This window comes from Mytilus galloprovincialis, chromosome 11, assembly GCF_965363235.1.
Source record: "Mytilus galloprovincialis chromosome 11, xbMytGall1.hap1.1, whole genome shotgun sequence".
Lineage (NCBI taxonomy): Eukaryota > Metazoa > Mollusca > Bivalvia > Mytilida > Mytilidae > Mytilus > Mytilus galloprovincialis.
In genome coordinates, this window is record NC_134848.1 from 39943467 (window position 1) to 39969896 (window position 26430).

The following is a 26430-nucleotide window of genomic DNA, read 5'->3' on the forward strand; positions in this document are numbered from 1 at the left end:
TACACTGGTAATATCCGACTATTTAAAGGGTTATCTTTTTTTTTGCGGATTCAAATCGACTACCGCCTGTGGATCTTATACATACATAGATTTATTTCATGTTTTGGAGATATATGGTCCTTACTTCAGGTAAATTTAATTTACCGGTGGCTAATTATATTTCATTAGATTAAAAGGGAATGATTAGTGATTTCATTGGTTTAGAAGGCAACTTTCAGTAATTTGATTGGTCTAAAAAAGTAGAGTTTTGAGAATGGACATGGAAGGGGTTGTATACTGTTTTTTAAATCTTGTATTACAATTTTTAAACTGACAAAGAACAAAATATTTATTGATTAATACCTCTGCTGGTGGACTATTAGTCCCAATAAAAACTGGGTAGTCAATATTCCGGTATTGGCATAGTTTGTTACAAACCTTGCTAAAATTTGTTGGCTATAAGACTAGAAATAATAAGGAAACTAATGTTTCAACTCTTAAAACAAAGTTGGATTTAATATGTCTAATAAACTTATCATTGATGCCAGGATTAAATTTTGACTGCTGGGCTGGTGAAAACCTCCGAGAATTAAAACTCCACCAGCAATAAACTAATCATAGATAGGGGCTGCTTTAGAAAAGTTGTGACATTTTATGAGAAGTTAGACCTCATCCCAACTGCATTCCAAATAACAAACATCACCGGTAGCAGTTGCCCGATACTAATAAGGTTTTGTTCTAAATCATGTGAATCTGGATGAAGAGTTCTTTATTGGATGTGTTTATCTCATTTTTTTAGACTACTAGTATAGTCACCCATGTGTTTGCTTATTTATGCTTTTTTTATCCTGCTTTGTTTTTTCTTTAAAATTTGACAATCCTTAATCTGTAATCATCTTATATATATTGTTCACCTTAATTTATTTAACTGATCTTTATTTCTATATTCTATAAACATGATACACTCATTAAATATTGAAGTTCATTCATTGATATAAACCAAAAAATCATATCGAGATAGCTATTTCTGCAAGTTAATTAAGGGTGTTAATTTTTTACAGGTGTTTAATTTAATGATGGCCAAGAAACAAGATTATGAGTCCATTAAAAAATCTTGTTTAAAGAAAGGAGAAACTTTTAACGATCCTGAATTCCCAGCAAATAATAAATCAATATTTCATAGCAAAATCGACGATGATATTGAATGGAAGAGGCCAGGCGTATTATGCAGATCTCCACATCTAATAGAAGATTTTAGTCCTTATGATCTACACGAAGGAGAATTAGGAAACATGTGGTTTGTGACAGCTATTGGTACACTGATATCTGACAGGGAAAGGATGGAACAGGTGTGATGAAGAATACTTTCAACCAACTTACTTTTGCGAATTTCGCGATTAAAATAACGTGAACGTAAATCGCCGCGAATATGTTAAACTTTGATCTTCCTTATTTTAACTTCATCAAGCCAATTTGAAAATCGCGAAATTGGCTAGTATGGGCTTAACGCGGAATAAAGTATTCGAGAAAATAAGTTGGTTTACAGTAATCAATAGAACAAAAACACAATCTGTATTGACCTCTTTCACTTAACTGTCGACTAGAACAGTAGACATACTATGCATCTTATATTTATTTGTCGTATTTTAAAATAATATGTCACTGACGTACTGTGCAACAACTAAAAAGGAATTCAATAAAAAAACAGAACAAAAGCTTAATGAAAGTCAAATGAAACATGATTTTTAGAAACATTGACAAATGTTTACATACCTGTTTATTTTAAAGCACATAATGAACTTTTAGTATTATTTTGAAATTTTTATTCATTTTATACTCATGTCTGAAATATATAATATAGAGAACATTCATAATCATATATTGAGCACAGGCCATTTGTAAGTGTTTTGGTTAAATTTCTATATCCCTAAATTTCAACACCAAATTATTCGCTATTCTTTTTTTTCTTGTTACCCTTTGTTCTTTATTTTTCCATGTAAACACCTCTATATATAAAAAAAAGATGTGGTATGATTGCCAATGAGACAACTGTCCACAAGAGACCAAAATGACACAGACATTAACAATTATAGGTCACCGTACGGCCTTCAACCATGAGCTAAGCCTAAGCGAAAGCCTATCAAAACTTTTGGAAGATGCGCTTTATGAAAAAGCCATTAATTCTAACCCTTCAGCAACGAGTTAATAACAAAGAGAAAAAAATTCCCGATATTTGTTTTTGTTTTTTTGTGAATCGTATTATGTGATGATTTGTCTAAAATGAAATAAGATCTTTGAACTAACCAAGAGAAATGCGAAGATAGTGAGAAGACCTATTTAACAGTAAAAATAAGATATGCATGTTACAGTTATGGCTCTGAAACTTTTCAGGTCATATTGAACTATGACGATGGAATGTGTTAAATGTATTTTAAATACACATCAACATGCAAGGGTAACTGTAATCCACTGTTTTGTCACAACCACAAAGTATTAAAATAACAGAATGTTCTTTGCTCCATTGACAAATCTATGGAAGCCCTGGAGTGCCACGCAAAAAAAATAGTTACAACTTGCGCGCACAAGTTGTAATTATTTTTTTGCGTGGCACTCCAGGGCTTCCGTACAAATCAACTGACAAGGTATTCCTTAAAAGAAAATATGAATAATATACTATGCTATACGGTCATAGTCCTGTTTTTAAAATTATTTTTAATCAATTACTTACATTGATGTATTCTAGATTATTCCAAACATCAAGAAACAAGAATGGAAAGGCGTCATGGAGAAACAAGATTATGCAGGAGTGTTTCAGTTCTGGTTTTGGAGATTTGGAGAAACTGTTTCCATTGTAGTCGATGACAAGCTTCCAACGAAAGATGACAAGCTATTGTTCTGCCATTCACGAACTCGTGAAATATTCTGGTGTGGATTGTTAGAAAAAGCATATGCTAAGTACGTAATAAGATATAAAAAAGAAGATGTGGTATGATTGCCAATGAGACAACTATCCACAAAAGACCAAAATGATACAGACATTAACAACTATAGGTCACCGTACGGCCTTCAACAATGAGCAAAGCCCAAACAGCATAGTCAGCTATAAAAGGCCCCGATAAGACAATGTAAAACAATTCAAACGAGAAAACTAACGGCCTTATTTATGTAAAAAAATATATTTAAATGGTTAACAAGAATATGGTGCAATATTTCATAATACATGCATCAAAATAAGCAAAGTTAATAAAAGCGTACACAATCAATTGCTATTAATCAACCGAATAAGTGAATATAAATACTTATGCCACATTCATGACTTTGAACATGAATTTGCCAAAGACAACTGTGGCTTAAAACTGAGTAAATAGCTAGCACAACTTCAAAATTGTAACGAAGTGGGGGGTAAGCTACATTCTATATTTGGACAATGTGAAATTATGGGTTTGCAATCGGGGTTTTATGCCAATGAGGTTTGCTAAGGTACATGCATATTTATGTCATATACATTGTACATGTATATGTGAAAGGACAGTATGGTGCGCATGCAAGTAAAAAATACCGTTTGGCACGATAATTTTTTAATGGTGATGCAAACACTTATTTTTGACCCGAATGCACTCTTCGTCAGTTAATGAGTGTCCACAAAACAACTGTTTCTGTTACATGTGTTAGGACAGTGTTTTTGTCTTCATAAAAACCTTTTTTTGTGATCGTCCCACGCAACATTTAACAACTCATACTTAAAATACAGTACTTATTTTTGTTAAATTGTCAATAAGAAGGCCTCAAATGTACCAGATGGGAAAAACTAGTTAAGTCCCGAGACAACGATATAGGTTACATATTAGCATACCTTGGTAATCACTTTTGAATCATGATGCAATAACTTAACCCGCTGAAAAGGTACCGTGAGGCAACATTTTTACGTATGCAGGACTGTTAGTTACATGTATTTAGGTACTAAAACTGACTGCCCCTGATATAATAAAATATATAATATTTCTAAACAAATGTATTGCACTCTGGTGAGCAACAACAAATGGTTAAATCATTTATGCATTCCAATCCTGACTTCTTTATAAATATTTTGTCTTTATTGTTTCAAATTGCTTCTGTTGTTTGGTGTGGTCTGACGTTGTAATAATTTATATTCAAAAGAATATTTATTTATAGAATTGGTTATAATAGTGGTCTTTTATCTTTTAAAATTAGCACAGTGTGTAAATTGGTGATTAATTGGGAGTATTTAATATATGTGACCTTCACATAGTACAGCATACTAGTGTAGAGGGTTCAAGACCAATTATACAAGGATCCTCACATTATTTAAAACGTGTTATTATGTTTCTACGGCGTAAATAAATTCCGAAGGAGTCATCACATTTTGCGTTTTAAAACCAAAGAGTTCTCGATGAATAACTGCTGACCGAGTTGGCATCCCTATATATTTTTTTAATTCTTTAAAACACGTGAGGAAATTTACTTTAAATGACGACATAACTGTTTTCATTGCTAAATAATTGATCATAAACTACTTTCACATTAGATCAACTTTATAAATTAATACATTGGCGTTCGGTAGTATCCTTCTATACTCGAAGGAGTCGGTTGCCACTATATCACTATCCTGTCAACACTGATGTTGTGAAAACGAATCACGCACTCTAATCTTAACCTTCTAGAATTGTTAGTTTTCCTGCTGCCGAAAGTGGCGTTATACACCAATCAATCAATACATGTATGTATATGATATATTATATTAATAACGGATGAGTGTTAAGGTAGCGCAATACAAAGATTGTTCATCCCCAATCAGACATCTTTAAACTGATGTAATTCCACTCATCCTTCTTTAAATTTTATAAATGAGGTACCAAAAGAAAGAAGAAGGATTATTCTTTCAAATTGTGGTAATTTCATTATGACATAATTATTACATATTTGATTGCTATGTAATTATTTGCTATATTGTGATGTCCATACTTGAATGAAATTAGCATCTTTGTTATTCATAGCATCCCAAAATATTTTTATAGATTCGTGCACAACACAGTTTGACCGCCAAAACTGTGTCTCAGGTTTTTCTTATTGTATTTCATTCTCTCATAAATCTTCAATGCAGTTTGCAACATCAATTCATAAGAGATCACTAAATTCAATTGGGTATAAAATTTGTTCTATTGATGTTTTTGGAAATCTGAGACACAGTTTTGGAGGTCAAGCTGTGTTGTACAGGAATCTATAAATTATTTTGGGATGCTATGAAGAACAAAGACGCTAAATTCATTCAAGTGTGGACATCACAATATAGCAACTAATTACATAACAATTAATTATGTAATAATTATGTCATAATGAAATTATCACAATTTAAAAGATTGATCTTTCTCTTTCTTTTGATACCTCATTTATAAAATATAAAGAAGGATGAAATGAGTTACATCAGTTTAAAGTTGTCTGATTGGGAGTGAACAAATCTTTGTATTGTGCTACCTTAAAGTCATGCTTTATTCTTCATTTATTGCAATCAATTACATTGAATAAACAAAGTCGATTTTAATTTTGAGTTGTCAATCCCATCCCTGGTCGTAATTAACATGACAATGCTCAAAGTAGACAATCGAGGAGGTAAAATTTATAATACTTAAACAGCAGGTAAAGTGAACTGCACAAAACAACAACTATTGGTTCAATTTAGGATAATATTATATAAACACTGCAAGCAAAAAAAAAAATCTTGTTCAAGCTGTTGGACGAAATATAAGGAACGTAGCAATAAGCTGAATAAATGCAATAATTAGGAAATCAAAGAGTAAACAAAAAAAAAAAAGAAGTTAAACTAGGCAATCTGAAAGCTTACATCAACTTCGCTGTTGGGTGAAGTTTCGTCTTCGAGAATATCAAAAGCCAAGTAATCCTTTCTTTTGAGTTGACATGGAATGTTACCCTGGGTAAAAATGTATTAATTTAAATTTTAACAGACTTTATGGAGACTACGAGTCGCTAACAAACGGAGAAGCAATAGACACCCTGGTTGACTTTACAGGTGGGGTAGCTGAGAGAATCAATCTGATCATTATTAAAGACGAAAAAACACGAAAGGTATTGTTTGGAAAACTGAAAGAAGACTGCGAAAATGAAGCACTTATAATTTGCTATATTCAGGTAAAAATAATATATATATACATATTTATTTAGAAAACAGTAGTTTATCTAGCTAGAGATGAAGGATACAACAGACACAGTTTAGTCGGCCTCATATCTTGATTTACATATCATAGAAATTGACAGTGAGAGTCGGATGAAAACAAAACTCTACGACAAAAGAGATAATTTTAGCTTTCCAATTAAAAAACTTTCCATTTCTAAGTCGCAACATTCCAGCAGCACCTGCATACGGTGTATTTATCTCCCAATTGATACGAATTCCCGTGCTTTCATTTCCTATCATGATTTTCTTGATAGAGGGTGGCTGCTCACAAGAAAGCTATTAAACCAAGAGTTCCAAATGATGAAGTTGAAATCATCGCTTCGTAAATTTTACGGACGCCATCACGAATTGGTTGACCGTTATGGAATAAACGTTTCACAAATGATATCGGATATGTTCCTTACGTCTCAACTACCATCCCCTTCCCTTTCAGGAATGTGACCCACCAAATTAGACTATTTACCGGATTTGTTATCACATAAGCAACACTACGGGTGCCATATGTGGAGCAGGATCTGTTTACCCTTCCGGAGCACCTGAAATCACCCCTAGTTTCTGGTGGGGTTCGTGTTGTTTATTCTTTAGTTTTCGATGGTGTGTCATGTGTACTATTGTTTGTCTGTTTGTCTTTTCATTTTTAGCCATGGCGTTGTCAGTTTGTTTTAGATTTATGAGTTTGACTGTCCCTCTGGTATTTTTCGTCCCTTTTTTATCGATTGTTGAAACATTATGAAAATTGGATTATATGTCCAAAAAAAAGTTGTAGATTTAAAAACTAAAGTTATGAATAATGAAATACACAAATTCCATTCGTTTTTTATTTGGCTTTTTTTTTTTAAACAGTTTGATTTGAGCGCCACTAATAAGTGTTTTTGTAGACACAACTCGCGCCTGACGTGTATTATTCTATTCCTGTTATATATGATACAAATATTTGCATTCAAAACCGTGGCATTTTTAGAAAAAATAAACAACAACAAAGCTCTCTAATAAAAGATTATCTATAAGTAAAAACATTTTAACCTTCAAAACAGTGACACAATTCCCAAAGTAGTATTTACTGGTAGTATTTGTTTATATAAATATCATTTCATTTCTATTTTTCAGGTCAAACCGGGCGACAAGCGTGGAAAAGAATTACCACAAGGCTTCGTTCTCGGGCATGGCTACAGCATTACTGCAGTGAAAGAAATATTACAAGGGAATACTAAACTATTGATGATTAAACTGGCTAATCCGTGGGGCAAAATGGAATGGAATGGTCCATGGTCCGAAACGTATGATTTTATAATGTTCATTCTTTTAGTTTTATTAACACATCATATTCACATCTCGATTGAATTTTTTTTTATGTTCTCTAGATAAAAACCATACCCTGATCTAACTCAAATCCTTATACTTATGATGTTATAATGATAAAGTATAGTTGTCGTGCAATGTTTACCATGTTACGTACAAGGAATTTATAGAACACCTGCTGGGTTAAGAAGTTAACCTTACACACGTCTAACATATTAGCAGACCCTGCATGTTTCAGTGTAGTCTTTTGGATTGTGTAATGTAGGTATTCGGGATTTTCCTATGGTATCAAATAAAAAAATACTGAATAGATTACATGAATTAACAAAACATAAGTATACTGACCGACTTTAGAAACGCAACACTAGATTATACTTTTTAACTTTTGAATTAATGTGTCACCGTCAAAAGCAATAACTGACTGTAACAAACTCCAAAACGATTGTCAGAAAGGTCAACCAATTCTGTTTGAAATGTTTTGGGTTCCGTTTTAATGTTTTTCTTCAGCCGATTCGTTGGTAGTACAGTTTATGGGAAACATTTATTGCATGAATCTTTGCGCAATGGCATTCAGTAATTTGATTAGCAGTTGACGTTGTGGCCGTAAACATATCGCGCAAATAACGTTGCGTAATCAAATTCTATGGACGTTGCATTGTCACTTTATGGTCATTGATGGTCAGCAACAAATCCCGTCTATGTATCGTTGTCGAAAGGACAGTAAAACGAGTTTCTGAAGTCAAACTGTATGTTTGCAGCACGTTCACGTTTTCCTGTTTGCAGTATTCTAGTGGGCTGATTCGGTGTTTTACTCCTCAGTCTTGGCAATATGGAGATGCAACATTATTAACTGATTTATGTGTGACCAAGGATTAAAAGAATTGTTTCACGAAGCAAAATAAATTGAGAAAGTCTTGTATGGGTTCCAAATTTGGCATAAAGATATTCGTACGGCTTCAAAAATCGCGGTATGATTAATAAACACAGGTAAGTCAAATGTTGATTTTGTCTAAAGAGAAAAAAGCATGGTTAGCATGACTAGTAGTTGTAAGAGAATCAAACATGATTTGATAAAAAAAATCAACAAAATGAGTGTTGCATTGTTAAAGTCAGTCAGTATTTTACAATAAGTACAGCCAAAAGAAATAATTAAAAAACAGTTTGATAGTTTTTTGTTTAATGGTTTGTTGTCTAGTTCATATATAGAAAACATGACAAATTCGGACGGAAAAAGCAACTATTGTTTAGTATTTATATATCATTTATTTTGATCTTTTTAACAACAAATATCACACTATTGTTTCTTCAATTAACCTGTATATCTTGTATATTTTATCAGTAGAAACTTCTTGTCATTGCGTTGCACAAATTCTAAGGTGTTGAGCCTTCATGTGTTGTCATAAAATTGAATAAACCTCACATTATACAATAATTTAATTGTATTGCCTTTTAAATCTCCATTTAAATTGATCTTTCCACTTGTGTGTTTACCATGACCACGTGACCATGACATTAAAACAGTAAAATCAAACCTTCCCTTCTAGTTGCTCCGGACTATTTTTTTTTTCGTTTGGTTTAGATTTTGCAAAAAATCTTGCAATTGTCATTTTCTTGGCTGTTATTAAGGTGGTACCTAACACTACAGGGAGATAACTCTGTAAAGTCAGCTAAACGTTTTAATTACGTTGTGTTATAAAAGGAATATCAAGCTTCTCAATGATCAAAATTGGTGTTTGTCAAATTGCTATATAACCAGTGTAATTTTTCTGGCAAAACGGTTGGTTCAAAAATTTTAAATTTTTTATATTTTTGTTCAAGTTTACTTTGACAAAATTTTATGAAAATTAAACGAGCTAAATTAATTTTAGTGAAAGTGTCGGGTACCACCTTAATGCTGTTTAAAACAAAATATACAACACTTCAGATGTTTGATAGTTGGTCAATAGTTATGGTTCTTTAAAATACAGTTAATGCTGAAGAACATCGGCGGTATACTGTTATAGTATGTTTTGAAAAAGAATTACTAGTATTCAGACGAATAAATCAAACGAATAGAAATAATATTACTCTTATTTATTTTTTTTCAGATCGAGTGAATGGCAAAAAATGGGTCCAATACTAGAAGCTGAACTGCCCATTTCAAAAGACAAAGGAGAATTTTGGTAGGAATATAAATGTTATGTAAAAATAATGGTTTATGATTTTCTAAAACAAATGAGCTTAACAAAAACCGAAAAGGAAATATTTGATAAAAATACTACATGCTTAAAATGTAATGAAAATATTTGTCAATAACGGGCTTTGTTAACAGTGCGTTTGCTGTTAAAAATTCCCTTCTAAAATGCTACAACAGAGCTAGGGGGTCAACGACTTCAGGCGACGCTAAATTGGTTTTACTGTCACCATCACGAATCGGTTAACCGATACATTTTGTTAGTTTCTCTACATTGTAGCAAAGTGCGTTCATGCTCTTATATCTTTATATACTAGTAAAGTTGTCAGATATGTATGTTTCCAAGTTCGTCCTATTTCAGATTGTGACATTTCGATTCAAATGGCGGATTATGCATGTTTACCCTTTTGATGCAACTGGTATAGCTCTTTTAGAAATTCTTGCGATTGGTGCAGTTTTTGTAGAAATCTTTGTTTCTTTCTTTAATCTATCTGCGAGTTCTAAACATCGGCTAGCGCCTGTAAATAATCCATGTTTGCATTATCTTTCTTGAGGACAACGCTATATATATTATCGTGTACATGTACTAAGACGCTTAGATTTTGGCAGGTCTTTTGAATCGACCATTTACTGGAATTGAATTCGTAGTAGAAAAAATTGACCGACTATACTTCTCGTTGAACATTGTAAAGCTTGACAAAAGTCGATCGGTGCTCAACCTGAACAAAAGGAGATTAAAGGTATACGTTAATGTAAATGTTAACGTAATCATAAAATTATAAAATCGACATCGAGACTGCAACTGTTTGTACGTCTTTAACAAAAGAAAGATAATTTTGCATAAACGGTGTCAATAACTGTATAGATCAAATGTGAGGTGAAAGATACAAAGGGATACATATACCCATAAGTCGGAAATAAACTGACAATCAGATTACAAACAACAAAAAACCACGAAAAGAAAATATTAAGTACTTAAAACACACCATTAACAAATAAGGACTTAGCAAACTCGAATGCTACAACAAAAACTTGAGGTTATATATAATGGTGCACAAGTAAGCAGATATGCTCCGCAATTGGCATCCATAAACTTTCTAATCCTATGACTGTTATTTCATTCGTTGTGTCGTTGTGTCGACTCACTGGCGACATGTGTTTACAGTCTTCAATCTTCAAATATCAGTATAGTCGTTTGCTTTGTATTACTACCGATTGTGTACTGTCCTCGATTGTAAAGTTTTGACTGAGTGCGCTTTTTCTTCTTTCGAAGTATATACGATAATCTTAATTTCAGTCTGTAGTTAGATTTTTCTCTTTCTAATCGACGCACATGAAACATGAACATCGGTAAAGTGCTGTCGATAAGTTAAGTTACATTAAGATGTCAATTGTCAGTCATTTTATCTTTTTTGTTAAAGTATTTGGTTTTGTGTAAAGCTCAGGGAGAAAGGACTGTGTGTATGAAATATCTGTCTTGGAATTACAGTAGCTTGCAACACAATTCAGTATTTTGTTGATTTATACTGATAAATGGCAAACACTGAACAGTGTGAACATACTAAACATATTTTAATTGATTTCACGCGAACGAAATCGTTCGAAGTGAATAATTTTGAACATTGATTAAAAATTGATTGAAATGACAAAATGATTTAATGTTAAGACTTTTGAATTTTCTATCTTCGATGGTAAAGTTTGACTCAGTGCTAATTTGTTTAAAGGGTGATGCGTAGATAGCATGAGCACCTTTTCAAATCAAAATCAGTTCACTAGTGTTGGAAGAAAAATTTATCTCCTTATCAGTATAACGTATAACATTAAATGTATGGACTTTGGACAAACGACGTTATGGGCCACTATCTTATAAAACCATGTTATTTATTGTAGTTATCAATTTTGCTTAATTTCGAGGTATTTATGCTATTTTTATATTCATTTAAAAGATAGTTATTTGTTAACAGGATGACATTTGATGATTTTTTAAACCATTTAACAAATGTTGACATATGCCATATTGTGAAGCCATCGAACGAATTTATACTGCATTCTGAGTGGACAGGTCGTTCAGGTGGTTGTGACTATAAAACGCAGTCATTCTTGAGCAACCGACAGGTACGTGTAACTGTATATAATGTTTTTCATTATCACATTTGATAAAAAAAAAGACGAGAATGAGCTATTGCTACCATACCTCGTTTGTGTTGATTCTTTGCTAGAACAAATAGCCTGGAATTGTAAATCACATCCGGGGTGGTCAAGATAAAGTCGCAGAACATTTAAAATCGTTACGAACTATTGATTATGGAACATACAAAGAGGCTGATATTTTTCACAAAACAAAAGCAATAGGTTTTTCTGACTATAAGAGAAAACACGGTTTAACGTTTTTCTCTGCATCTACTTTTTATCGAAATGAAAAGACGTGTGTAGATTTGATAATCAGAGAAATTTCCATCGAAATCACTCATCATGATGTTAATGACTATATCCTGTTCTGCAGTCCTCAACAATGCAAAATACTCATACTGTATACATAAATATAAAAGTCCCGCCATGTAAAAATGTAAAATTGAGAATGGAAATGGGGAATGTGTCAAAGAGACAACAACCCGCCCAAATAAAAAACAACAGCAGAGGGTCACCAACAGGTCTTCAATGTAGCGAGAAATTCCCGCACCCGGAGGCGTCCTTCAGCTGGCCCCTAAACAAATATATACTAGTCCAGTGATAATGAACGCCATACTAATTTCCAAATTGTACACAAGAAACTAAAATAACTATTCTAATGTGAAAAAACCGGGTCTGATTAACGATTAATCAATAAACAAAATAACAACAAATCAAGAAAACAACAAAACCAATTGACAATTGATATTATAATTCGAAAGGAAACATTTTCTTTCGCAGTGAATAAAAAACTTATGATTTTGAAGGAAAAAAATGCAATTTTACGGATAAGTTTACACACCACATATGCCGACAATAAGATGACTAGAAAATATTAAAACCATTAGAATAAATATGATTTCGAATTTATGTTACATGTATACCTAGTCTCTGTTTATTTTGAATAAAAAATAGTATCCCTTTGAAAGGCAAGCTTATATTTTTCACACCTTTCAATTGAACGTCTGTATTGTTTAAACATTCACACTTTGTAGTTTATTATTGAAATACAACAAGACGAAGATGAACTCGTTGTGTCTTTGGAGCAGCATGATATCAAACCGAGCGAATCACATACAGAAAGAACTTTAAATACAATTGGATATTCGATTATGAAGGTATATAATATTTTAGTCTATTTTTGTTTGCATTCTTGCTCCTTTCCGAAAATAATTTTAAACTACTACACTTAGGTTTAATTTAGAAAATATATGGCACAGACAAACTTGTTAGATTATCAGAGAAATCTGAGTTCTCTTCACGATATCTAGTACATACGAATCGTCCTGTTTGATGTGAGAACTTATTTAATTTTTGGTAAACATGTGTAAAAGAAGGTTGAATGATACCAGAGGGACAGTCAAACCCATAAATAAAAAAAAAGCTGTCAACGCCATACCTAAAACAGACAAAGATAAACAGACAAATAATACACAAGACGCAACATGGAAAACTAAAGACTCTGCAAAAACTTGGAGTGATCTCAGGTGCTCCGGAAGGATAAGTAGATCCTGCTCCACTTGTGGCACCCGCCGTGTTGCTCATATTATTACAATCTCGGTAAATAGTCTAATGCGGTAGGTCATATTCGTAGGAAACGTTTATTAGAACATGTAATGTTCATAGGTCATACATACCATTTTTTAGTCATAGAATCACAGATTGGCCATAAAATGTATCTGTGTCTTTGTACTTGTTTGGCTTTATACATATTTTGATACGAGCGTCACTGATGAGTCTTATGTAGACGAAACGCGCGTCTGGCGTACAAACCAATAATCCTGGTACCTTTGATAACTATTAACTAACTAGAGACATATCTTACTGTTACATATCTTAGTTTATGTTAATCTAAGTGTTTTACTGTTTGTGTTTAGCACCGCGACGAGTATTATATAGACGCGTTTGCGTTCGGCGTAATAAACCGTAGCATCTTTCATATATGTTTATAAAAACAAATAATGTGCGTTCTGGATTTACCGTCATACGAAACGCTCAAACTTTAACATTTGAAAGCTTGAATGTAAAATATGTAGACGCTATTTGATTTAAAAAGAAGAGTAAAACTAACAAAAGTTGGACACGAGGAAGAGTTTGATCTTTAGTTTGATCAAATTTTTTAATTACAATAACAGAAAGTTATAGAAAAATTAATTACCAAATTCATAAAGAAAATCAGCAAATTGAATTTGAAGAAAGTAAGACTCTACTGAGCGTCACTGATGAGTCTTATGTAGACGAAACGCGCGTCTGGCGTACTAAATTATAATCCTGGTACTTTTGATAACTATCTATTAACAATTAGTTTTCTATTTTTATTTTTTTTTTTTCATTGATATATATCATATGAAGAGTAAAATAACAATAATTCCAAACTCCAAAAAAAAATTTAATTTGGAAATTAAAAACTAAAAACATAAAAATAGTGAACTCCGAGGATAATTCAAAACGTAACGTCCCTAATCAAATGGCAAAATTAAAACAATAAACACAGCATATGAATAAAAAAGCAGCTGTCATATTCCTGACTTGGTACAGGTATTTCCTTATGCAGATAATGAGGGATTAAACTAGAAGATTTTGAGGATGGGTAAAAAAGTAATTCACCGTTACAAAATGGAAAACTTTTAGATTTTAAATCATTAAGTAAAATTCACTGTTTCACCTTTACGATAAGTGATATATTTAAAATAAGACTGTTTACTAGGGAAGAAAAACAATATTGTACAATTACATGTACAGCTAGTTAATAAGCGGCCATTAAATTACGCGGTAATTTAAAAGCTATAAAACATAGATAAATTACTAAAAATTTTAAAATGGTTATTTAATTAGTTTTTAGAAGTTTAACAATTATATGAAACACAATAAACAAGGATTATGCAATCGTTAATTAGTCGTCTAATTAGTTGAGGTTATTATCTGATAAAGAGTAGTTATCAAAGGTACCAGAATTATAATTTTATACGCCATACGCGCGTTTCGTCTACATAAGACCCATCAGTGACGCTCAGATCAAAAAAGTTATAAAGCCAAAAAAGTAAAAAAAATCCAAAAACTTTTGCCATATGCGGCTAAGGTAATATATGTCTGGGATAAGAAAATCCTTAGTCCTTGAAAAATAGAAAATATACTTACCGCGAAATTCGTGAAAAATACACCTAAACAAATGACATTTTAAATATCTAAAATATTTATTTTCTATTAATTAAGACATTGAAATTACAACCAGTTTTTTGTTATCAAGGTTGAAGAGAACAGATTGTACAGATTGCATATCCCGGGTAAACTTATTGAACCACCAAACATGATCAAAACGCGGAGCATATTTGGAAAAAAAGTGTTATCTAGTGGCAGATATGTGATCATACCATGTACAAAAGATCAGAAAGAACATGGTCCATATTTGTTGCGATTATATACCAATGGTACATCTTTTGTAAGGTATTTATCAATATAGTCAATGATTTTGCATTGGATTTTCGGTTAATGGTATTTTACATTTCTGAGAAAAAAAATCATCAAGAAATATAAGATTTTAAAATTTTTATCAGATACCGTCTACATTGTTTAGCACCATATGTATCAGCAAAGCAACAATACAATGATAGCAAAAAGTACCTATTATAACCCTGTTCAGTAAACAACATTTCACCGCTATCCAGTAAACAACTATTCACCGCTATTCAGTAAACAACTAGTCACCGCTATTTAGTAAACAACTATTCACCGCTATTCAGTAAACAACTATTCACCGTTTTCAGTAAACAACTATTCGCCGCTATTTAGTAAACAATTGTTCACCGCTATTCAGTAAACAACTATTCACCGCTATTAAGTTAACACTATTCACCGGTATTCAGTAAACAACTATTCACCGCTATTCAGTAAACAAGTAATCACCGCTATTTAGTAACCGACTATTCACCGCTATTCTATTCAGTAAACAACTATTCACCGCTATTCAGTTAACAACTATTCACCGCTATTCAGTAAACAACTATTCACCGCTATTAAGTAAACAATATTCACCGATATTCAGTAAACAACTATTCACCGCTATTCAGTAAACAACTAATCATCGCTATTTAGTAACCGACTATTCACCGCTATTTAGTAAACAACTATTCACCGCTATTCAGTAAACAACTATTCACCCCTATTCAGTAAACAACTATTCACCGCTATTTAGTAAACAACTATTCACCCCTATTTAGTAAACAACTATTCACCGCTATTCGCCGTACAATGTATCTGTTTTATTTACATGATTTCTATGTGTAAACAGTAGTTTTGTCCGAAGTACAAAGATGTTTAATCTTAAATATAACTAGAACACACCCGTGACATCGCGGGTCCGTGACTGAATTAAAGTAAATTACTATGGGTAAGCCTTATTTTAGTATTGGTATTGTCATCTGATAAGTCATGCCGATTATAAGGTACACAGTTTTCTCTGCTTTCAAATCTTTCTGTTTGAACCCATCGACCTGGAACTTATCAATTATTGGTAATATTAATCATTTGGAAAACAAAAGGTCCTGGAATAGAGTATTTTTTTTATCAACAGCATTGTCCTATATTAGTTATAAATAAAGTTGAATTCTTTGATTCGCTGTTTTACGTCATGCCCGCTAACAAATTGAAAACTGTACCTACACGCCTTATTTTAAGTCCAAATTTTTATTATTCGTATTGTTATCTTAGAAAGTCTTACTGATTAAATTACTGCAATAGGGAACAATATGACAATGATTGAATTTAGTAGTGTCAACCCTGTGATTATGACCCGTGTATATAGCAAAATCCTAAATACACCGTTTGGTGGTGCGCCTGTCAGATGCGGAACGTACAGATAAGGTAATAGGTAACAGGTGATTATAGTATTGGTATCGGTATCGGATTCGACCCGGAACTTGTTAATTATTGGCAACATTAATTATGTGGAAAACAAAAGGGTCTGGAGTGGTGTAATTTTAATCTACACCATTGTCCTCCTATATTAGCTATATATAAAGTTGAATTCTTTGATTTTGTCGTTTTCCCCCGATGACGGCTAACAAATTGGACTTGTTATTTTAGTATAATAGATATACCTTTTTTCTTCGAATATTTAAAAGATAAATGAGTTTTAAAAAGTATAAAATCGTCAAATGCTTCGTACAACATGAACATTATAATCTACTGAAGCACCTCTTTCAGAAGTGTAGATGACCTCTTTGAAAGCTTAATTTTAGTCGCAAGCCAATGTGTCTTTATTTGCCTGTAGTAGATCGAATTTCCGTCCGATCTTCAAAGTCGACTTCCTATTTCATGATCTACCTATTGTATCAATTGGTTTTTTTTCGTCAAGCATGGAAATATCTGACACTGGGCGTCAACCGAACAACAATCAATCACAAAAACAATAAAAGTTTCATTTTATACCCAATTGATGAAGAACAAAACATGGAAAATGCTCGGCAGAACCTCACATTTATAAAACTCTATTATATTTATCATGTCTTGTCAATAAGCTACACTTTTATCTATAAAGGTCAGAAATGAATTCTTGTTTTCGTTATAATGTTGATGTGTAAAAGTGATAAACTAACGTGTGAGGCAAGGCTCCATGTTGAAGGCCGTACTTTAACCTATAATGGTTTACTTTTATAAATTGTTATTTCGGTGTAGAATTGTCTCTTTGGCACTCATACCACATCTTCCTATACCTAAGTACATTAAAATCGGATTCGCTTCATTTTAAAAATACATGACACGTCAACACTTTAACACCCTAATAAAATCACACAAGCACCGTTCATTTCTTAAAATTGCATTTGTTTGCTAATAAGACCATGAATACAAAAATATATCAGAGTTTAAAGTTTTCTTTTATTAACCAGTGTACGTTTTGTGAAAGCACATGACATCACAAATGTAACATTTTATTTTGATATGAAGGTTTATTTTTTTAATGACGCACGATTGTACATGTAGTTAGCTAAACAAACAAACATATTCTCTTAAAACATACAGGCATGTAATTATTTGTAACTTTGCATTTGTTTTTTTAAATCAAAGGGAATTAATTGAAGAAGGGCCTTCGACTATATGGCCTTGTTTAAGTTTGCCAGCAATGGTTACAACGCTTGCCGTGTTGAGTGTGGAAAAGATTGTAAAACCAGAAGGGTCTAAGGACAAAGGTATGAAGCATACGTATTTAAGGTTATACATATTTAGTATAAGTTATTTCTAGGAACGTTACACATTACCAAATTATTCAACCGTAACGTTATATTCCAGTGATACGCCGGAATATTGTGGTTGACACAATAAAAAAAACCAGTTGTTGACATCCAGATCAAGTTAATAATGGAGAAAACAAGTTTTCCTGCTTGATTTATAAAAGCAAACCCTGCTACTCCCCTCTTTTAACTACATTGTATTACTGCTGTTGAAATTACCTATAAAAAAACTTGACCGATAGACATGCATTTTTGATCATTATTCATTTTAATGTCATTAGAGTGACAAACAACACGTTACATAATTTCTTGCGTCCGAAGCGCTTTTCTGGATTTATCTTCATCAGGAACGTTCAAAGCTAAACCTTTGAAATCCGAAGATGTATAAGTACCGAGACACATACATGGATGTTTCGTCCCTGAGGGTATCATCAGCCCAGTAGTCAACACTTCGGTGTTGACATGAATATCAATAATGTGGTCATTTTTACAAATTTCCTGTTTAGAAAACTTTGAATTTTTCGAAAAACTAAGGATTTTCTTATCCCAGGCATAGATTACCTTAGCAATATTAGGCACAACATTTTGAGATTTTCGATCCTCAATGCTCTTCAACTTTTTACGTGTTTTGCTTAATAAATATTTTGATATGAGCGTCACTGATGACTCTTATGTAGACGAAACGCGCGTCTGGCGTACTAAATTATTATCCTGCTACCTTTGATAACTATTCGCATTTTTTGAATTAGAACGGGCAAAGTATATTATTTAGAGAGACTTTACTTAAGATAAAGTAATTTTTTCGATAAAAATACATGTATGTACTAGTCTTTAATATTTACAGAACTTAACGAGGCTATGAAACTTCACCACGACCTTACTTCTGAAGTTTTTAAATATAGCGGGAAAAACTAAATGATTTATCTTACCAGTTACTCAGTTTTATATTACAAACTTTTGAAAACGTTACCTTTTTTTGGTAGTCGTATTCAGTCAATAAAATAATTGAACGAATTTAATCAAGACATTTACTCTTTCAAAAAGATTTTGTACCTAAATTTTATTGCAGATTTTACTCCAAAAATTGTGATACAGTGTGAAGGTGAAAAGGTTGTATTAGGAATTCCATTAGAGTTGAACGACACAAATGAATGGGAAACAAAATCAGACTTTGAACCTATCAAAGTAACATTTTATCGAAAAAAGCCGAATCAACCTATAATTATAGAGGTATGTTAATTGTAATTGATATATTTGAAATACAAAATATATTTTCACGAGCGTACATATTAAGGATTATCCTGAAACAAGAGTCAAGTTAGTAGTATTAACAATCGGTATACGCCAATATTTTCAACAACATTCCAATGATTGTGTGTAATCTACGAGTATCAAATTAGAGGTGTTAATTTTAAGATATAATCAAATAAATGATATACTGCTCTACACGTATTTCATAATTGTGTGCTTACGTTAAGTCTGGTGTTAAACATGAATTAGTGTCCTCATTTCGGTTTCACACGTTGTACTTTACGCTTCTCAGTTAAACGTATTTCTGTTGTTTTAAAACATACTCGCAGTTAGAAATCAATGTGTAATAAATATATAGCGTTGAATAGAGAATAAAAGTAGAACACGTATTCTTATTTATAGGACCACAGTAGCTGTATAAGATTTAAATTCAATTTGAAGAGCACATTAATCGTTCCAAAGTCTTGTGTGATATGCTCTGTCAAACGAATAAGACAAAACTAGAAATCGAAATCAATACAAACCAGAATGTACTGCAAGGAAGGCTCGTTCAAAAATTCCAATCAACTATGTTCAAAAGTTCACTAGTCATAAAAAGATTCAAAAGCAAGATAAAAAAATATGAAGACGCCATCATCACTGTATGTAACACATATATTTGAATTGTCTTTCAGGTATTCAATAGTAATAAGATAATAGACGATTTTTGTTGTCAAGCAAGAGTTACCGATAATGGTGGTGAAGAGAGCAAATCTGTCAAATGTGACGTGTTTGGAAGAAAGAAAGAGAAATACACCCAGAAACCAGGATACATTCATGTTTTGGTTCAATCAAGTCACGATCTACAATTTTTGTAAACTTTTGTTTAATTCAGTGTTTCAACTTTATGTACAAGACATACAACATGTGAGTCTTCTCACAGCTAATATATAACATGTATAAGTTTTCTTTAATTCTGTACGCAATTAACGCGGTTTTGATCAGTTTGACTACACGTTGATTATATTTTGAAGTCAATTTTAAAGTAATTTCAGGTAATACTGAGTAATGTTTTTTTCATGATTTTGAGTCACTATTTGTTTAGAAATTAAAAGGAATGTCTCTAATTTTAATTAAGTATTCTGTAATTGATAGCAAAATCAAGCAATGGTTTAAGAATAATGTATTGATACATGATATAAGCATTGATCAGTAAATATATACAATATCTTTATTTACTTACTGATCAACGTGTTGATAAATAGACCAACCTTTAAAAAAGGATGATATACAAAATTCTTTGTTTTAATCATTTTATTTTCTCTTTTTTATTTTTTTTAACATAAGCTACCTCTCGACCAACTCTTTAGTGCTTTTGATTTTTTTTACCTCTCCAGCAACTATATTTTTTTCATTAAAAATGCAACAGTAGCCAGAAACATTGAATCCAAATAACCATGAGTTCCTGCCATTATTTTTAAATAGCTGACCAAAGTCAAACGACATTTAAATGCTAAGTGGATGATGTGTTTTTTTTTTTTTTTTTTATCTCCAATCACGTACTAATTATATATAACTGAAATTTATGATATAATTTGTTACATTGGTGAATACCTATTAATTCTAATAAGACCTAGTTAAAACTAATAGTAAAAAAATTAAAATGACAATTTGCAGGCATATTTATTTTTTTATAACATTTTTCACATTATTTGTCACTAATTCTAAATAATATTTTTTTATCATTCGTATGTAATTTCAAGTAATCCAAGCAAATATTAAAATATATTTCAAAGTAACAGGCTATAAGAATTTCTGTTAATCCCAAGTATGTTCCAATCCATGACTCTTACATGCAACATAAACAACACATTAAAATAAAACAAAAGACAAGCATACAACAATGTTTTACAATAGCACACTAACGGAATGAAAAAGTACAGATCCACGTCATATGAATCGAAGAAACAACAAAAGGTATACAGACAAAGCACACTATCAAAAATATAAAACAAGAATGCGAAAATTATCATAGAACAATACTGTAATGAGAACCACTGTCGGTAAGTCAATGGTAAATGGTATACAGGTGTTCATATTGAGGTATGTATTTCCTTCCAAAGCTCTGATTCCTTGTCCGGATTTGGTTAATCTTTATGTCATTAAGGGATGACCACTCTTCAACATGTTTATACGCATTGGACATTCAAATACGTTGGCTTCCTGATTCAATATAAAGACATTACTTTTCATAATTTGCTTCTGATGCATACACATGACTACCACTGAAAACAAATTACTATGTCGGTACCTCTGTTGGTGGACTATGGTGTCACCGGCGCAGTAGCCAGTAAACGTACTTAAGGACAGTAATGAAAATACTTTTTTTTATTGAAATATGCTGATGAAAGAATTTTGAAAACTATTTGAAATTAAGGAAAATATTTCCTCAATGAAAGCTCAGTTTTCTTGTCAGGATTTTGCTATTCTTTGTGTCCGTTTTAGCTCACCTGACCCAAAAGGCCAAGTGAACTTTTCTCATCATTTGGCGTCCGTCGTCCTTCGTCCATCGTCGTCGTCGTCGTCCGTCGTCCGTCGTTAACTTTTACAAAAATCTTCTCCTCTGAAACTACTGGGCCAAATTTAACCAAACTTGGCCACAATCATCATTGGGGTATCTAGTTTACAAAATGTGTGCGGTGACCCGGCCAAACAAGATGGCCGTCATGGCTAAAAATAGCACATAGGGGTAAACTATAGATTTTGGCTTATAACTCTAAAAAAATCAAAGCACTTAGAGCAAATTTGACATGTGGTAAAATTGTTTATGAAGTGGAGATCTATCTGCCCTGAAACTTTCAGATGAATCGGAAAACCGGTTGTCGGGTTGCTGCCCCTGAATTGGTAATTTTAAGGAAATTTTGCCGTTTTTTGTTATTATCGTGAATACAATTATAGATATACATAAACTGTAAACAGCAATAGTCTTCAGCAAAGTAAAATCTACAAATAAGTCAACATGACCAACATAATCAGTTGATCCCTCAAGGAGTTATTGCCCTTTATAATCAGTTTTTAACAATTTTCATAAATTTTGTAAATATTGTAAGTTTTTACAAAACATTTTAACTACTGGGATAGATTCATAGGTTCATTATAGATAGAGATAATTGTAAGCAGCAAGAATGTTCCGTAAAGTAAGATGTACAAACACATCACAATCACCAAAACACAATTTTGTCATGAATCCATCTGTGTCCTTCGTTTATGATATGCACATAAACCAAGGTGAGCGACACAGGCTCTTCAACAATTGTATAACAATTAGTTATTCTCATATATTAGCCTCGAGCATCATATAAGAGACATTAATTGTCAAAATGAGCATCCGCTGCATAAACATTTGTACTGTTAATGTAACAACTACCACTGTGTGGATACCTCTGGGGTATCACCAGCCCCGTAGCCATTATGTCGGTACAAGCAGGATAATACAGATCCGTTTCGATTAAAATTTGATTTTGTAGAATTTTTAAAATTTTAGTTTGATCGTTTCTTCGACATTCCTACATGTATAAGAAAAGGATATTTTGGCTTTGAGTTTCACTGAAGATACCCATTTTCGAAAGGAGCATCTTATGTATTTTCACCGATACAAACTATGTCCTTGACGATAATAATACTGCATTTTCGATTATGAATTATGATTATTCTTGTTCAACTGATACATCTATTTTCAAGTTATTATTATTCGTTTTTTATGCATATAACAAACTATGAACTTAACGCGTAACATGGAGTAATGTATTTTTCGAATTATAAATAAGCGAAGGTACGAAAAATTGGCTTTTTGGAGCTTCACTGAAGAGTATAATGAAATGTCCAAAATTCTAGATCTTTCTCTATTTTCGGAGACAACCAGTACAATGTTCACCGACTGTTCCCTCATTGCAACAGACCCTAATGTGTTCATCACAGCACATACAAACCTACAGGACTGCGTCGGACTAGAATCATTCTTCGGCAATGGATATACTATCGGCAATATTCTTTGGTTCGTCATTCACTCCAACATTTTAGGAAACAAACTTAAAATCTAGTCTTAATCTTTAGTTTTTTCTCGTTTGAATTATTTTACATTGTCTTATCGGGGCCTATTATAGCTGAATATGCGGTATGTGCTTTGCTCATTGTTGAAGGCCGTACGGTGACCTATAGTTGTTTATGTCTGTGTCATTTTGGTATGTTGTGGATAGTTGTCTCATTGGCAATCATACCACATCTTCTTTTTTATATTAGAATTTTATGTATATTACTCCAGTAATGTTAATTCTAAAATTCCAATGGCAGGAAGAATTTCACCCTTTGAAAGATGTCTCAAACTTAAAATTCCTACGAAATAGCACTTATCTGTGTTTATGTTAACATGATGTGCTGAAAAAATGTGTCGCTCTTATTCTCATATGTTTGATCTTTTAATTGATGCTTTTCTGTCAGCTTCCCAATATCCTTAGTAACATTTTTGACAGTTGTAGATGCATCGTAAAACTAGTTTTTATTCCTTAATTTCGTGCTTATCAAAAACTTTGTCCTAATGGGAGGTAGAAGCAGGGGTTTCCAGAAACCACGATCTTCACACCCTGTGGCTACAATCCTTAATTATTCGGAACAATAGATCTATCAAATTTTCACTTGTTTCTCAAATAGAAACTATGAGGTATAATAATTGAGCTGGGAAGCAATATGTGTTTCGAGTGATCGTTAACACGTACTGTGTAGTAGTCCGTCATGCATGTTCACCCTTTTAGTAAATTGGTCAAAACCCCAGGTAAACAAACATAATGGCATCATACGTTAATGAATAATAACACGTGCGAAAAACATACGTTTAATCATTTATGATATTCATATGAAGTAGTGGTCCTGACCTATTAAAAGTTTGTATCTGATTTGACATGATTAGTAAGTTTGAAGATGAGATTAAAAAATAACATTCGTTAGCAATGAACTAGTCTATGTCAGGAAACCAATAAATCAAATACACACAGAGATTTTTTCAACATCCGAATGCAACTATGCACTCGAATTCGTTATCAGATATGGAATTTTTAGATTTTGTGTTTGGTTTTGAAGGATACAGAGACATATACATTAATCCGATTGTGTATGTTGCTGTATGAATGAAATGATAGATACAAGTATTGTAACCGATGCCATTTCATGGCTGTAATCTACTGGCTTCGAGGTATATAGAATACATCTTAATGAAAACGACATAACAGAAAACAACAACAAATATTAGCGATAAAAAGAAATAAATTAATATTATTAACCAAACAAAAATCAGATGATATGGTATGAGTGTCAATGAGACAACTCTCCATCCAGGTCACAATATGTAAAAGTAAACTATTATAGGTTAAAGTTGAGTTTTGTACACGGAGCCTTGGCTCACACCGAATAGAAAGCTATAAAGGGCACCATAAATCATTATTATAAGTTTGATACCAAATTTAGTTTATTTCGTGGATACAGATGATCCATTAATTTAAAAATTCCAAAATGGATGTATGCATACTTTGATAACCACGAAATTGAATATCCATTTAAATGTTTACCAATGTTTGGCTTTTTTAACTATTTTGATCTGAGCGTCACTGATGAGTCTTATGTAGACGAAACGCGCGTCTGGCGTATAAAATTATAATCCTGGTATTTTTGATAACTATTTACACCACTGGGTCGATGCCACTGCTGGTGGACGTTTCGTCCCCGAGGGTATCACCAGCCCAGTAGTCAGCACTTCGGTGTTGACATGAATATCAATTGTGTGGTCATTTTTATAAATTTTCTGTATACAAAACTTTGAATTTTTCGAAAAACTAAGGATTTTCTTACCCCAGGAGTAGATTATCTTAGCCGTATTTGGCACAACTTTTTGTAATTTTGGGTCCTCAATGCTCTTCAACTTTGTACTTGTTTGGCTTTTTTAACTATTTTGATCTGAGCGTCACTGATGAGTCTTATGTAGACGAAACGCGCGTCTGGCGTATAAAATTATAATCCTGGTATTTTTGATAACTATTTACACCACTGGGTCGATGCCACTGCTGGTGGACGTTTCGTCCCCGAGGGTATCACCAGCCCAGTAGTCAGCACTTCGGTGTTGACATGAATATCAATTGTGTGGTCATTTTTATAAATTTTCTGTATACAAAACTTTGAATTTTTCGAAAAACTAAGGATTTTCTTACCCCAGGAGTAGATTATCTTAGCCGTATTTGGCACAACTTTTTGTAATTTTGGGTCCTCAATGCTCTTCAACTTTGTACTTGTTTGGCTTTTTTAACTATTTTGATCTGAGCGTCACTGATGAGTCTTATGTAGACGAAACGCGCGTCTGGCGTATAAAATTATAATCCTGGTATTTTTGATAACTATTTACCAATCCACGAAAATATGTACCTATGAAAATAAATGAATTCATCGTAATTGACAAAAGCAATGCTAAAAATAGTTTCTACCGCTGGAAAAAAAACTAACCAGATAATTATTGCGACCGGAATTAAAGTTGGTACCATAAATCACAATTTTCTCTCACCTTGCTTTACTTAAGGAGAAACCTTACATTGTGCGATTAACATTACTGCACTAGGTATTTTGAATTATAAACGGGAATGAGACGAGGAAAATATCATGATCAGTTGATTGAATATTTATTTGAATTGACGATGAAACATGAACTAAATAACCAGTCTTGCATTTTGAAACAGACTTGTTCACTGTGTTTGTTAGGTACAGACTACAGTACAGTTATATGCAGAACAAACAGTCTATAAAGTAATCGAACATTAACGCCGCGTGCACATATTTCGTTGGTTATCTTCACTTTTTACTATAATTACGTTAACGCGGTCTAAATGGAAGTCTATAATTTCTACTCGAGTAAACACGCGTTTTATTTGTGTCTGTTGAGTAGTAAACGCGCGTTTAATCTGTGTCTGTTGAGTAGTAAACAAGCATTTACTTCAGATTTAATATATTTTTGTTTACATGCACATAAAAGTAAACGGGTGTTTACTACATATTTCATAAGTGTATTTTTACGTGCACTTGAAAGTAAACGCGCCAGTTTTCGCGGT

General features: G+C 32.5%; 1 protein-coding gene across 1 annotated transcript; it reads left to right on the plus strand.

Annotated features, from left to right (window-relative positions):
- Positions 1-21087, plus strand: LOC143052169 (calpain-5-like). The gene is made up of 12 exons (XM_076225126.1): positions 1-129; positions 1041-1328; positions 2723-2934; positions 5961-6144; positions 7298-7467; positions 9577-9651; positions 11627-11777; positions 12827-12949; positions 15079-15275; positions 17895-18016; positions 19128-19288; positions 19984-21087. Exons 2-12 carry the CDS (start codon positions 1053-1055, stop codon positions 20164-20166), a joined length of 1854 nt encoding a protein of 617 aa, XP_076081241.1. The 5' UTR covers positions 1-129; positions 1041-1052; the 3' UTR covers positions 20167-21087.
- Positions 21088-26430: the final 5343 nt, after the last annotated feature.

Bases quoted from the DNA above. Each gene is read 5' to 3' on its own strand.
- LOC143052169 (XM_076225126.1), top strand. From the start codon at position 1,053: ATGATGGCCAAGAAACAAGATTATGAGTCCATTAAAAAATCTTGTTTA. The intron at 6,145-7,297 runs GTAAAAATAATA...TCTATTTTTCAG, and splicing joins TTATAATTTGCTATATTCAG to GTCAAACCGGGCGACAAGCG. The intron at 19,289-19,983 runs GTATGTTAATTG...ATTGTCTTTCAG, and splicing joins ATCAACCTATAATTATAGAG to GTATTCAATAGTAATAAGAT.